Genomic DNA, 12,921 nt, shown 5'->3' on the forward strand with positions numbered 1-12,921 from the left:
ATCACAGCATCCATTTATTTTTTTAAAAGTTTAATTCCTTTCCCTCTTATTCACCTCCATCTTCTGCCTGCAAGTCCACTCGGTGTCAATTGTCCTATGTGTGAACTTCCACAAAATTGACCTAAATCTGCCTTTCACGAGCGTCACCCAATTGCCCTAAATCTGCCTTTCACGAGCGTCACCCTTCATCTGCTCATCTTATTAAATGTTTCCAATTAAGGGACAATTTAGCGTGGTCAGTTCACCGACCGCGCACATCTTTTTGGGTTGTGGGGGTGAGACCCACGCAGACATGGGAGAATGTGCAAACTCCACACGGACAGTGACCCGGGGCCGGGATTGAACCCAGGTCCTCGGCGCCGTGAGGCAGCAGTGCTAACCACTGCACCATTGTGCTGTCCTTGGCTCATCTTTAATGCTCAGATTTACCGTTTCCAATTCCCCACCACAGGGAAGAATGGAGATATGGGCTAAAATATCTCCTTTTCATCTTGTTGACAGGAATTGGACACAATACTCAAGGGAGAATGAACAGAGCATTATTTGCTATATAGTTTGCCATCCAATTCACTTTACTGATTGAGCTGTACTACAGCTCAGAGTCTCTTGCCATTCTTTTTGTACTTCTTTGATTGCATTAGTTCTGAAATTTCTTTTTTCAGAATGCTTAAGCAGATCAGATTTTTAACGATAGCTAGGTTTTTCAGCAGTGTCAAGGCAATTTGTCACGGTGAAATGATATCTGTGCAACACAGAAAATTCAGGCTTTATCTACATTGGTTCAATGCAAATTACTATTGATTCTCCTGGGGACACGTCTAAAATGCAAGTGGTTACCCGAGTGGCAACCACCTCAGTACTTTATTCAAGGTCTCCTCCACTTGAGAATGCATGTTTAGTGTCTCATATCAAATGATACCCAGTCTGATTTGGAGTGATAATAAAAATGAACTTGTGTCGCAATTCTATTTAAAAAATAAATTTAGAGTACCCAATTCATTTTTTTTGCCAATTAAGGGACAATTTTAGTGGCCAATCTACCTACCCCACACATCTTTTGGGTTGTGGGGGCGAAACCCACGCAAACACAGGGAGAATGTGCAAACTCCACACTGACAGTGACCCAGAGTCGGGGTCGAACCTGGGAACTCGGCGCCGAGAGACAGCAGTGCTAACCACTGTGCCGCCGCCGCTGCCCTTTGTGTGGCAATTCTAACAATCTGAAATCATAAACTGAATTTAATAATAAGTAATAATATTTTATTGTCACAAGTGTGAAGTTACTGTGAAAAGCCTAGTTGCCACATTCTGGCGCCTGTTCGGGGTAAGTCAGTACGGGAATTGAACCTGTGCTGCTGGCCTTGGACTGCATTACAAATCAGCCGTATAGCCCACTGAGCTAAACCGGCACCCACTGAGCTAAACCGGCCCTTAGACAATATACAAAAAATTTATTTAAGAAAAACATCCATATGCTATCCTAGTAATTCGGCGAATTCATACATGGGTGAGCTTAAACCATCTAAACCCAGAAAGATATTAGGTTCAATCATGGCCTATCCGGAGATAGAGAAATTACCTTGGAATGACAAATTGTCTCCTCATCCCAGATTGAGGAGGGGGAAAAAATACAACTAAGATTCTGTTCCTATTGAGCAACACCCTCAGAGATGCCAGGTGACCACATGAAGGCTCAGCTCAGTGCCCCCTCTATGGTTATAGTCCAAGATTCAGTCATACCTCAGGTGAAAAATGGAACTCCCACTGAAGACAATCAAATAGCAACCATTTTTAATGGAACTACGTGGGAGCAACATAAATTAAGGATACATCTTCTTGCAACATGAAACCTTCCAAAACCAGAAAGATTTTTTCAAACGAAGTGAACTGCTTAAATTCCTAACAGTGCAGGCACTACTTCCCTCATGCACAATTCAACAATCACGCACTCAAGTCCCAGCACTATGCTTTACAGATAGAACTGCTAGCTTGAGGCAGCCTGGGTGGATGGAAGATTGTAACATTTACTATGAAGTAAATAACTTAATAAACATTGTTAGAATTACTCAAGAGTCAAAGTACAATATTAGCCAGAGATGTATGTGGCAGTCATGTTTGTTCACCATCATCTTGACACTATGCAAAAACTTGATTAAGTTCCTCGTAGGACCAAAACCGCCCCACGTTTGTGAAAATCCACTAACTAGAAATGAAGCATAAATTTGCCTCCAAAATCATGCTCCAGGTTTTCTAAAGTGGCATAGGCATTGGTGAGGTAACACTGATCTAAGTGATAGTTTGAAAAAAAACAATTTACTTAGCAAAGTAGCAGTTGCAAAATGACTTGTTTCTCCCTGCTGGACTCAGCAGCTTGTGCTTCATTTGCAATTTCTCATCTCCTGGTAATCGTGCCTTTTGACAAATCATTATGTTTTCACTTCACGTTTCAATAATTATTTACAATTTCATTGGAAAAGTGATTTAAAATGTAAAATATCGAGGATTCCGTTGCAATATTTTGATCCATGGACACATGGTCTGAATATCCGAAGACAAAGGTCACCGACGCAAAACAATGCTTTCATGTACAGAAAATTAAGTTATAAAACAGAAAGAAGACGTTAGATTAAATATACAGAAAAATAAGAGCAGAATCCCCTTATAGGCTTCTTAACTTTTTGAAGAGGGTGGGAGAAGTAGTTTGAAAACTACGTTCAACAAAAATTAACAATTGGTCCATCAAAAAACCAGGTCATGGCAGCACGGTGGCGCAAGTGGTTAGCACGGTTGCCTCACGGCGCCAAGGTCCCAGGTTCGATCCCGGCTCTGGGTCACTGTCCATGTGTAGTTTGCACATTCTCCCCGTGTTTGCGTGGGTTTCGCCCCCAGAACCCAAACGATGTGCAGGATAGGTGGATTGGCCACGCTAAATTGCCCCTTATTTGGAAAAAAAAATGAATTGGATACTCAATTTATTCTTTTAAAAACTGGTAATTTGCAATAGGCCTGAACAAAGTTCCTGCAATTCAGTCGGTCATTTAGATGCCCACACTAGAAACATAGAAAAAAAATAGGAGCAGGCCACCGTTTCGCCCCCTTCAAGCCCGCTCAGCCATTCATTATGATCATGGTTGATCATCCAACTCACTAGCCTAATCCGGCTTTCCCCCATATCCTTTGATCCCCTTCACCCCAAGTGCTCTCTCTAACTGCTTCTTGAAACCATACAATATTTTGGACTGAACTACTTCCTGTGGTCATGAATTCCACAGGCCGACCACTCTCTGGTGAAGAAATTGCTCCTCATCTCTGTCCTAAATGGTCTACCCAGTATCCTCAGACTGTGACCCTTGGTTTTGGACACACCCATCAGGAATCCTTCCTGCATCTACCCTGGCCAATCCGGTTAGGATTTTATAGATTTCTATGAGATCGCCCCCATATTCTTCTGAACTCCAGCGGATACAATCCTAACCAATTCAATCTCTCCTTGTACGTCAGTCTTGTCACCACAGAAATCAGTCTGGTAAACCTTTGCTGCACTGCCTCTACAGCAAGAATATCCTTCCACAAATAAGGAGACCAAAACTGCACACAATATTCCAGGTGTGGCCTCACCAAGGCCCTTTATAATTGCAGCAAGACATCCCTGCTCCTGTACGGAAACCATCTCCCAATGAAGTCCAGCACACCATTTGCCTCTTTACTGCCTGCTGCATTAGCTACACAAACTACCATATATCAAGTGATGCTGCACCTATCTGTATCAATTACTGTAAATGTGCAATAAAGTGCTTTTTAAACTCAACTAATGATTCTCCTGGAGACATTTCAAATCTGTTGCTCTTGGAATGGCATATCTTGTTTTTGAATACACAACAGCAATTGACACAAATTATTCCGAAACCAAAACTGACGTAGAAGTGTTTGAATGAAATGGAAGTAGTAACTGTAAAAGCACCTTTGTGTATTCTACACAGGGTCTATTCCTTCCAGTGATATTACAAAGTGGGCTCACTGTCCAATAACTCAACAGGGTTGGAAAAATTTTGTAGCGAACTAAGTTAGCAAGAATGAACCTTGCCCGAGGACAGCACATCCTTGCGGGACTAGCACATTCCAAGATTCAAAACTACGTGCTGGAGGATGCACAAAAGCTTGGGAGAGTTGCTGCAACGGTTCAATGAGTAAAGGTCGCTGTTTAAGGCCCTTTGGAAAGAGTATACCAAGGGACTGGAAACTGTAAAACCACATAGGCTGTGGACATCAGCAAATATTTGACATGAGATGTGTAAACGTACACTGTAAACATAACCTGAATTGTCAAGCATAGTTAAACATCTCATGTATTGTATTGAAAGCAAAGATCTATATTGTTCTTTAAAATAAATTTAGAGAATCCAATTCTCTTTGTTTCCAATTAAGGGGCAATTTAGCGTGACCAATTCACCTATACTGTCCATCTCTTTGGATTGTCGGGATGAGACACACGCAGACACGGGGAGAATGTGCAAACTCCTCAGACAGTGACCCCGGGGTCAGGATCGAACCCGGGTTCTCAGCACCGCGAGGTAGCAGTGCTAGCCACTGTGCCGCCATGTCACCCTATATTGAATTTTAATGTCAAATCTGAATTATTACATAATGTACATTTTACAAGTTTGACGATTAGAGAATATGCTTGAAAAAAAATGTTTGCTTCCCTTCACATTAACATACTATCGTGATAGAGATAGTATGATACTAGATCCTCGACCTCCTGACCCATAGACAACTATCAGTAAGATCAAACAACACTGCATCCTTGATTGTCCTCAATACCGGGGCGCCGCAAGGCTGTGTACTTAACCCCCTACTATATGCCCTATACACACACGATGGTGTGGCAAAATCTGGCACCAACTCCAACTACAAGTTTGCTGATGACACGATCGTAGTGGGTCGGATCTCGGACAACAATAAGTCAGAGTACAGGAGGGAGATAGAGAACCTAGTGGCGTGGTGTAACAACAACAATTTCTCCCTCAACTTTAACAAAACTAAGGAGCTGGTCATTGATTTCAGGAAGCAAAGTATTACACACCCCTGTCTGCATCAATGGTGCAGATGGTTGACAGCTTCAAATTCCTAGGTGCGCACACCACCAACAATCTGTCCTGGTCCACCCACATCGACACTACAACCAAGAAAGCACAACAGCACCTATGCTTCCTCAGAAAACAAGGACTCTTACCAATTTTTACAGATGCACCACAGAAAGCATCCTATCTGGCTGCATCACAGCCAGGTATGGCAACTGCTCGATCTAAGACCGTAAGAAACTACAGACAGTTGTGAACACTGTCAAGTCCATCACGAAGCCTGCCTCCCATCCAGTGACTCCGTCTACATCTCCCACTGCCTTGGGAAAGCAGGTAGCATGATCAAAGACCTCTCCCATCCAGGTTATTCTCTCTTCCATCGGGCAGGAAATACAAAAGTCTGAACATGCACAAACAGATTCAAAAACAGCTTCTTCCCCACTGTTACCAGACTCCTGAATGACCCTCTTATGGACTAAGCTGATCTCTTCAAACATCTTCTCTACTGAATAGTACTACACTCCGTATGCTTCACCCAATGCCTGTGTCTATGTATTTACAGTGTGTATTTATGTATGTCCTATGTTTTTAGTGTATGGAATGATCTGTCTGGACTGTACACGGAACAATACCTTTCACTGTACCTTGGTACATGTGACAATAAAACCAAATCTTTGAACCTAGACAGAGAAGCTCCTTAATGAAGGTTTACTTTTGAATAAAAGGAGGGAGTTTTAAGTGCAAACAGAACATCCAACAGGAAACAGTTCACGACAAACTACTGCATTTATTTGTTCTGTTTACTTAAGTTATGGCTTAGTGAATAAATGCATCACATAGTTTGGCATTGAGCCACGTAGACTAGAACGTTCATAGGTTCTACACTTGTTCTGCACCGAATTAGACAATCCAAGCTGGAAGTTTCGATGGGACTCATTTGGATTGTTGGTGTAGGAAAAGTGGAAGGGAAAGGAAATAAGGAACACAAATTTAGAAAAAAACAAATTGTTAAACTTCAAACAGTGGCAACTGGTTATCAGCAATTATCAGGCAAGAATGAAACTAGCCGTGATTAAATAGGTCCCTGCAATTCTCTGTTCAGATTCACGTGACGAATAGTCAGAAACAACATTAATGGTACAAGAACATAGCAGTGCTGTGATAAAAATCACATCGATAGTCTGCCCGAGCTGTGTTGGCAAATAAATATCTGCTTCAATTCTGCACAGAATATTTTACATTGGGGCATAGCAGCAGAGGGTCAGTGCCACTAGACTTGAAAGCATATCTCAGCAGCTGGGTTCAAGTCCCAGTCCAAGACATGAACACACACTCAAAAGAATTCAAGGCTGAAACTCCAATAATTTCAGATGTCTCTGGCTGTGAAAACTCCAAATAAAGGCAAGCCTTTCTTTTCTTTACGTGGCTATTGGAAAAGGTGAACAAAAACAGGAAGGGGTGAACACCAGCAGAAAATTAGATTAAGCTACACATAGCATCACATCAAAAATGAATCAGATGCTAAATTATTTCACGTGAGTCGCATTTTGATGATTGCTCTTTTGTAAATATGATACAGAATATGATGATTACTAGTAACCACTAACCGGCAAGGAACTACCCATTAAAATGGAACTGGGAGAATGAGTGTTACCCAAGACTTTCTGAACAAAAAGGATATCTGCGCAATTGCAACAGAGTGAAGGTACCAACCCTAGAACCGGTTAAAGTGACTCTGGAATTTAACTGGTCAAACCTGTATTCTCTGACAAACTTGCTTGTAAATTCAGATCGAAATGAAAATTTAACAGTGCTGTATTAGGAGAGATCGGAATTAAGTTAGAAAATAGTATTCTGGCCAAGAATTATTCAAAATGGTTGTAATTTTCATTTACTTTGTATACTGTCAGAATTTGAGTCAGATATATAAATGCACACACACCTTTTACGGAGTTGATGCGTGCGGGAACTCTGCGCACCCAAGCTTAAGAAAATTCCAAGGTGGCGCTGGAGCAAGGCAACTCCCTACGAGCTCTCCCCAACAGATCCACTTTTTACTTAACTTATACTCGTTCTAATCTTTTAAAAATTAATTCTAAAACTAACATTATTACTAACCTCTCTCTTTTATCTTCTCTTGCAGGCTTGCCCGATTATGTATTTTCTTTTATTCCCTTTTCTTCCCATGTACTTAATGATCTGTTGAGCTGCTCGCAGAAAAATACTTTTCACTGTACCTCGGTACGTGACAATAAACAAATCCAATCCAATCCAAATATGCAACCAAATTCAAAAGGAACAAATGGGGCATGGGGCAGCACGGTGGTTAGAACTGCTGTCTCACAGCGCCAGGGACCCGGGTTGAATTCTGGCTTCGGGTGACTATGTGGAGTCTGCACGTTCTCCCTGTATCTGCTTGGGTTTCCTCCGGGTGTTCCGTTTTATCCCCCCCAGTCTGAAGATGTGCAGGTGAGGTGGATTGGCTATGCTAAATTACCCTTAGTGTCCAGGTAAGTATAGATTAGGTTAAGGGGGCATTGGCAGGTAAGTGGATTTGGGTGGAGTGCTCTTTCAGAGGGTCGATGCGGTCCCAATGGGCTGAATGGCCTCCTTTTGCACTGTAGGAATTCTATGAAATATTTGTGTATTTTAGGCACTAGATTCAAAGAGAAGTCGAGAAAGTAAAAATTGCAGACACCGACATCAATTTAGTGGGAAACCTGATCTAATCTATATGGAGTAATTTTCTAATCTGTCCCCCTCCCATTTAATTCTTGGCTGGACTATCTTTCCATTTTACTTCTGCTGAACAAACCACTCGACAATCCAAGTAAATTGACATCAACACTGTCACATGTCACACTAGTCCAAGCCAGCAGTGTCAAATTGCTATTTGTCACAGTGCCTGGCTGGCCTCCCAACTTCCACCCTCTTTCATTAATTTTAACTCAACCAAACCTCTGCTGTTCCCCCCTCCGATGCTCCTTAATGCCCAATTCCCACATTTCTTTAAGTCAACCAGACCAAACAGAGAATGGGCATTTTGTTAAAACAAAAACACGATCTGTGATTAAAACCGGTACACATCATGCTGTAAACCATTATGTGCACCTTCCACACTCCAAGTGACTTATTTACCATTACTGATGCATTCTTTTCATTTATAAAAATACATTAATAAACTTTATAATTTTTACCCTCCCACATTTAATTAGTCATTGGAGCAGCTTGAGAAGGTGGCTCACCTCCACCTTCCCAAAGGCAATTAGGGATGGGAAATAAATGCTGGTCTAGGCACCGACACCCACCTCCCATGAATAGATCATAAAAACATTATATAACATTCAGGTTATTAAAATACAGCAGAGGTTTTTCTCCAAAGCTCAATCAGCCTTTGTTTTTCAGTTTTGCTCACTTAAGCAGGCTTGCCCCAAGGACACTTCAAATCTATCCCTATTTCCAATCTCCACCATGCAAAGTTGCATCAAACTATTCTTTCCAGAAATATTATAGTGCAATAGCACAGCAGTTGTATGATAAATGTCCAATTGAGGTGGTAAATTCTTTAATCTGCGGGACCAAACCAGATATTTTAGCTGACGAAAGATAAGGAACCTGAAATGTTAACCATTTCACAAAATGTTAACCGTTTCACATCACACAGAGACTCAGCATATTTGTGTTTGGATTTAATACTTTACCTTTTTTAAATCCAAACAGAAAAAATCATGGGAGAATAATTAAGAATCCTTGACCAGGATATTGCAGAATGGATGCTTAATTTAACTAGAGCCTTCAGCAACAGTGTGTGTTAATCTGCCTCACACATCATCAATTTACTAGATTTCCACCATCTCCTGTCTAAACAAGGCAATTGTTCAGATGCACAAAAGCTTAAAAGCTCAAGTCACGTATTTCCTTTCACCTTTTGGGAAGAAATAACTTACTAACATTCCACGGTTTGACTGAAATCAAGAACTCAAGATGTGCGGAGATCATAGAAATGAGCTCATGCAATATGAAGTGGTTGGGATGCACATTGTACTGAAATGTAACAGTACCACCCTTCCTTTAACAGTGCCCCAAAACTAGATTTCCACCACAGCTGTGATCCTTCAGTTCCCACCCTGGTATAATTACAAAAGTTAACATTTTAAAAGAAAACTGTATTTAGAGGAGCAAAGTTAGTACACAGTGGCCATCATTAAAATTACAATGTCATTAATGAACACAAACTTTGCGCTGGGTTCACTTGAATATTAGTATTGAAAAGCAGAACGGTTATGTTGAACTTGTATCAAACCTTGGTTAGGCCATACTTAGTTCCATGAACTATTCCTGAAGTGCATATTACAAAAAAAGATAGTGGTACTGGAGAAGATGCAAAAAAGATTGACAAGGATGATTGTGAAAATGCCACAGATATGCTATCAGGGAAATCTTAAACACGCTGGGGCTCTTTTCTTTCCGGCTGACCTAATAGAAATCTTTTAAACAAAAGGTTTGATAGAGTAGGCAGAGATATTTTCACTTGGAGGGTAGTCTGAAACTAGAGGCCAGAAATGTGCAACTGAAAAATCCAACAAGAAATTCAGCAAAAACCTCTTTACTCAGTGGTTAAAATGGAATGTGTTACCATTTGGTGTGTCAAAGACAAATAGCATTTGTGCATTTAAGGGAAAGCTGGAAGCAAATGACTGGAAAGGAATAAAGGGGTCCAAACAAACAAAGCAGCATGCTTGATCAGTACCCCAGACACCACCTGAAATGTTCTCTCTCCATCACCAGGGCACAGTGACAGCAGCGAGCACAATCTACATAATGCACTGCAATAATTCACCAATGTTTCTTCCAAACTCATGACCTTAAACCATAGAATTCCTACAGTGCAGAAAGAGGCCCAATTTGCCCCAATGAGTCTGCATCGACTCTCTGAGGGTCTCTCAGCTCACTCCCCCACCCAACCTGCACATCTTTGGACTTTACGGGGCAATTTAGCATGGCCAATCCACCCAACCTGCACATCTATGGACTGTGGGAGGAAACCAGAGCACCGAATGGAAGCCCACGCAGACATGGGGAGAATATACAAGCTAATCACCCAATTGAACACAGGTCCCTAGTGCTGTGAGGCAGCAGTGCCTCCCATCTAGAAGGGAAACGACAGCAGATGCATGGGTACTCGAACAAGCAACAAGCCAATTAACATCAGGGACTTAGCATTATACAGTTGTTCCATCACTAACACAGGATCAAACGCCTGGAATATCCTCAATAACAGTAATATAATAATCTTTATTGTCACAAGTAAGCTTACATTAACACTGCAATGAAGTTACTGTGAAAATCCCCTAGTCGCCACATTCCGGCACTTGTTCGGGTACACGGAGGGAGAATTCAGAATGTCCAAATTATCTAACAGCACGTCTTTCAGGACCTGTGGGACTAAACCGGAGCACCCGGAGGAAATCCACGCAGACACAGGGAGAACGTGCAGACTCTGCACATGCAGTGACCCAGGGCCGGGAATCGAACCTGGGACCCTGGCGTTGTGAAGCAGCAGGACTACCCACCCTGCTACAGTGCTGCCCCTAATGAGAGTGTTCCTGCACAATAGAATCATTGTGGAATTTACAGTGCAGAAGGAGGCCATTCGGCCCATTGAGTCTGCACCAGCCCTTAGAAAGTGCACCCTACTTAAGCCCACACCTCCACCGCAACCCCGCCGAACCTTTTTTCGACACTTAAGGGCAATTTAGCATGGCCAATCCACCTAACCTGCCTATCTTTGGACTGTGGGAGGAAACCAGAGCACCGGGAGAGGAAATCCACACAGACGGGGGTGAACATGCAGACTCCACACAGGCAGTGACCCAGGGCCGGGAATCGAACCTGGGACCCTGGAGCTGTGAAGCAACTGTGCTAACCGCTGTGTTGTCCGTATGTTCTAGAAGGCAGCTCAGCAACACCTGCTCAAGAGCAGTTAGGGAGGGGCAATAATTGTTGTGTTCACCAGTGACGACGACTCCCAAGAACAAAAAAAAAGTACGCCGATGAGAGCTAGTTGAATAGCAGTGGTGACTGTTTGTGCCATTTTGACATGACCAAAAAAAACTCAAGCGAGCCCGGAGAAACCAACCAATGCTTTTAAGATTTCCCACTGGGTGTGTTCAGTCTGGGTCTGAAGGGTTGAGAGCTTCAAGTTTTTAGGTGTCCAGATTGACAACAACCTGTCCCCCCCCCCCTCCCCCCCCCCAATCCATGCTGACCAAGAAAGCCTACCAACAACTCTACTTTCTCAGAAGAGTAAGGAAATTTGGCATGTCAGCTACAACTCTCACCAACTTTTACAGATGCACCATTGAAAGCATTCTTTCTGGTTGTATCACAGCTTGGTATGGTTCCTGCTCTGCCCAAGACCGCAGGAAACTACAAACGGTCATGAATGTAGCCCACCACGCAAACCAGCCTCCCATCCATTGACTCTCTCTATAATTCCCACTGCCTTGGAAAGGCAACCAGCATAATTAAAGAGCCCACACACCATCAGGGACATAACCTCTTCCGTCAGGGAAAAGGTACAAAAGTTTGAGGTCACGTACCAAGCGACTCAAGAACAGCTTCTTCCCTACTGCGGTCAGACTTTTGAATGAACCTACCTCGTATTAAGTTGATCTTTTCTCCACACCTTGCTATGACTGTAACATTACATTCTGCAGTCTCTCCTTCCTTCCCTATGTACGGTATGCATTGTTTGTACAGCATGCAAGAAACAATACTTTTCACCGTGTACTAATACATGTGACAATAATCAATCAAATCAAGGAGGGGTGGGTGGGGTGCAGGCACAGCTTGTGTGGGGCGATGACCTTTATTGGGGAATGTGAGCTGCACCTGTTTCCCAGCCCCAACCCAGCCACTGCAACCTTGCAAACAAGTGATTTCCGGGTAATGGCGATATAAAGTGCGTGGGGAAGGGAGGGAGCAGAGTCTCAGTCACCGCCCTCCCCCCATTATCCGTTGCCTTTCACGGCCGCGGGGGAGCCAGCGAGAAGCCGGGGCTGGCGCGCCGCCAACCTAGCTTGACGGCGCCTCCCCATGGTGGCCCGCCCCTGCCGCGCTCTGACTGGCCAAAGGGCGGCGCCCGGGGCTCTCCGATTGGCCGCGCGCCTCGTCAATCAACCCCACCCAGCAGGTTAGGTTGTCTCAGGAATGCCCTGGCTGCGGCCCACCCAAAATATCTGTTTACCCTCCTCCCCCGGAGACGCTTTTGGCCTCTCTTTCTTGGTCAAATTTACCTGAAAGGGATTGATGTCCACCGGATCCGCGAACGGGTTAGCGTCGAATTCCGACATCTTTCCCTTTCAGTTGACGGCCGCCACAGCCACCCCTCCTACGCCTCCCTCGGCCACTCGCTTCCTTCTGCCAACCGACCGGGGCAGAGTGGAACCGCGCAGGCGCCAGTAACAGCCCGCCCGTTGCTAGCCAACCGCCTTCCCCCCCCCTCGACTCCCCTATTGTGACGTCACGGGAGGACAAAGGGGGCGGGGCGAGCGTGGCTGCGTCACATGGGCCAGAGTGCCTCCCTCCTCCCCTTTTTCATTGAGAGCAAAACCTTTCAGAGAAGTTGGCCTTGGAAAAAGTTTGACTCCCAAGTTTTTTTTCCCAGTTTCGGCTTTGTTTGTCCCGGCACCACCCACCGCCGACCTCCGCCCATACTCTTGCAACATTTTATTATTTTTAATATAAATTATTACCCAATTATATTTTTCCCCCCAATTAAGGGACAGATATAATTTACAGCTCAGAAGGAGGCCATTCGGCCCATCGAGTCTGCACC

General features: G+C 43.6%; 1 protein-coding gene across 2 annotated transcripts in view; it reads right to left on the reverse strand.

Annotated features, from left to right (window-relative positions):
• Positions 1-12,554, reverse strand: part of LOC140404368 (secretory carrier-associated membrane protein 2-like) — a 51,311-nt gene extending 38,757 nt beyond the window's left edge. For both annotated transcript variants that reach the window (XM_072492798.1, XM_072492797.1), the window contains exon 1: positions 12,380-12,554. In XM_072492798.1, coding sequence (XP_072348899.1) covers positions 12,380-12,436 — 57 coding nt within the window. In that variant the 5' untranslated portion in view covers positions 12,437-12,554. The remainder of the gene's footprint in view (positions 1-12,379) is intronic.
• Positions 12,555-12,921: the final 367 nt, after the last annotated feature.

Source organism: Scyliorhinus torazame, chromosome 30, assembly GCF_047496885.1.
Source record: "Scyliorhinus torazame isolate Kashiwa2021f chromosome 30, sScyTor2.1, whole genome shotgun sequence".
NCBI classification, from domain to species: domain Eukaryota; kingdom Metazoa; phylum Chordata; class Chondrichthyes; order Carcharhiniformes; family Scyliorhinidae; genus Scyliorhinus; species Scyliorhinus torazame.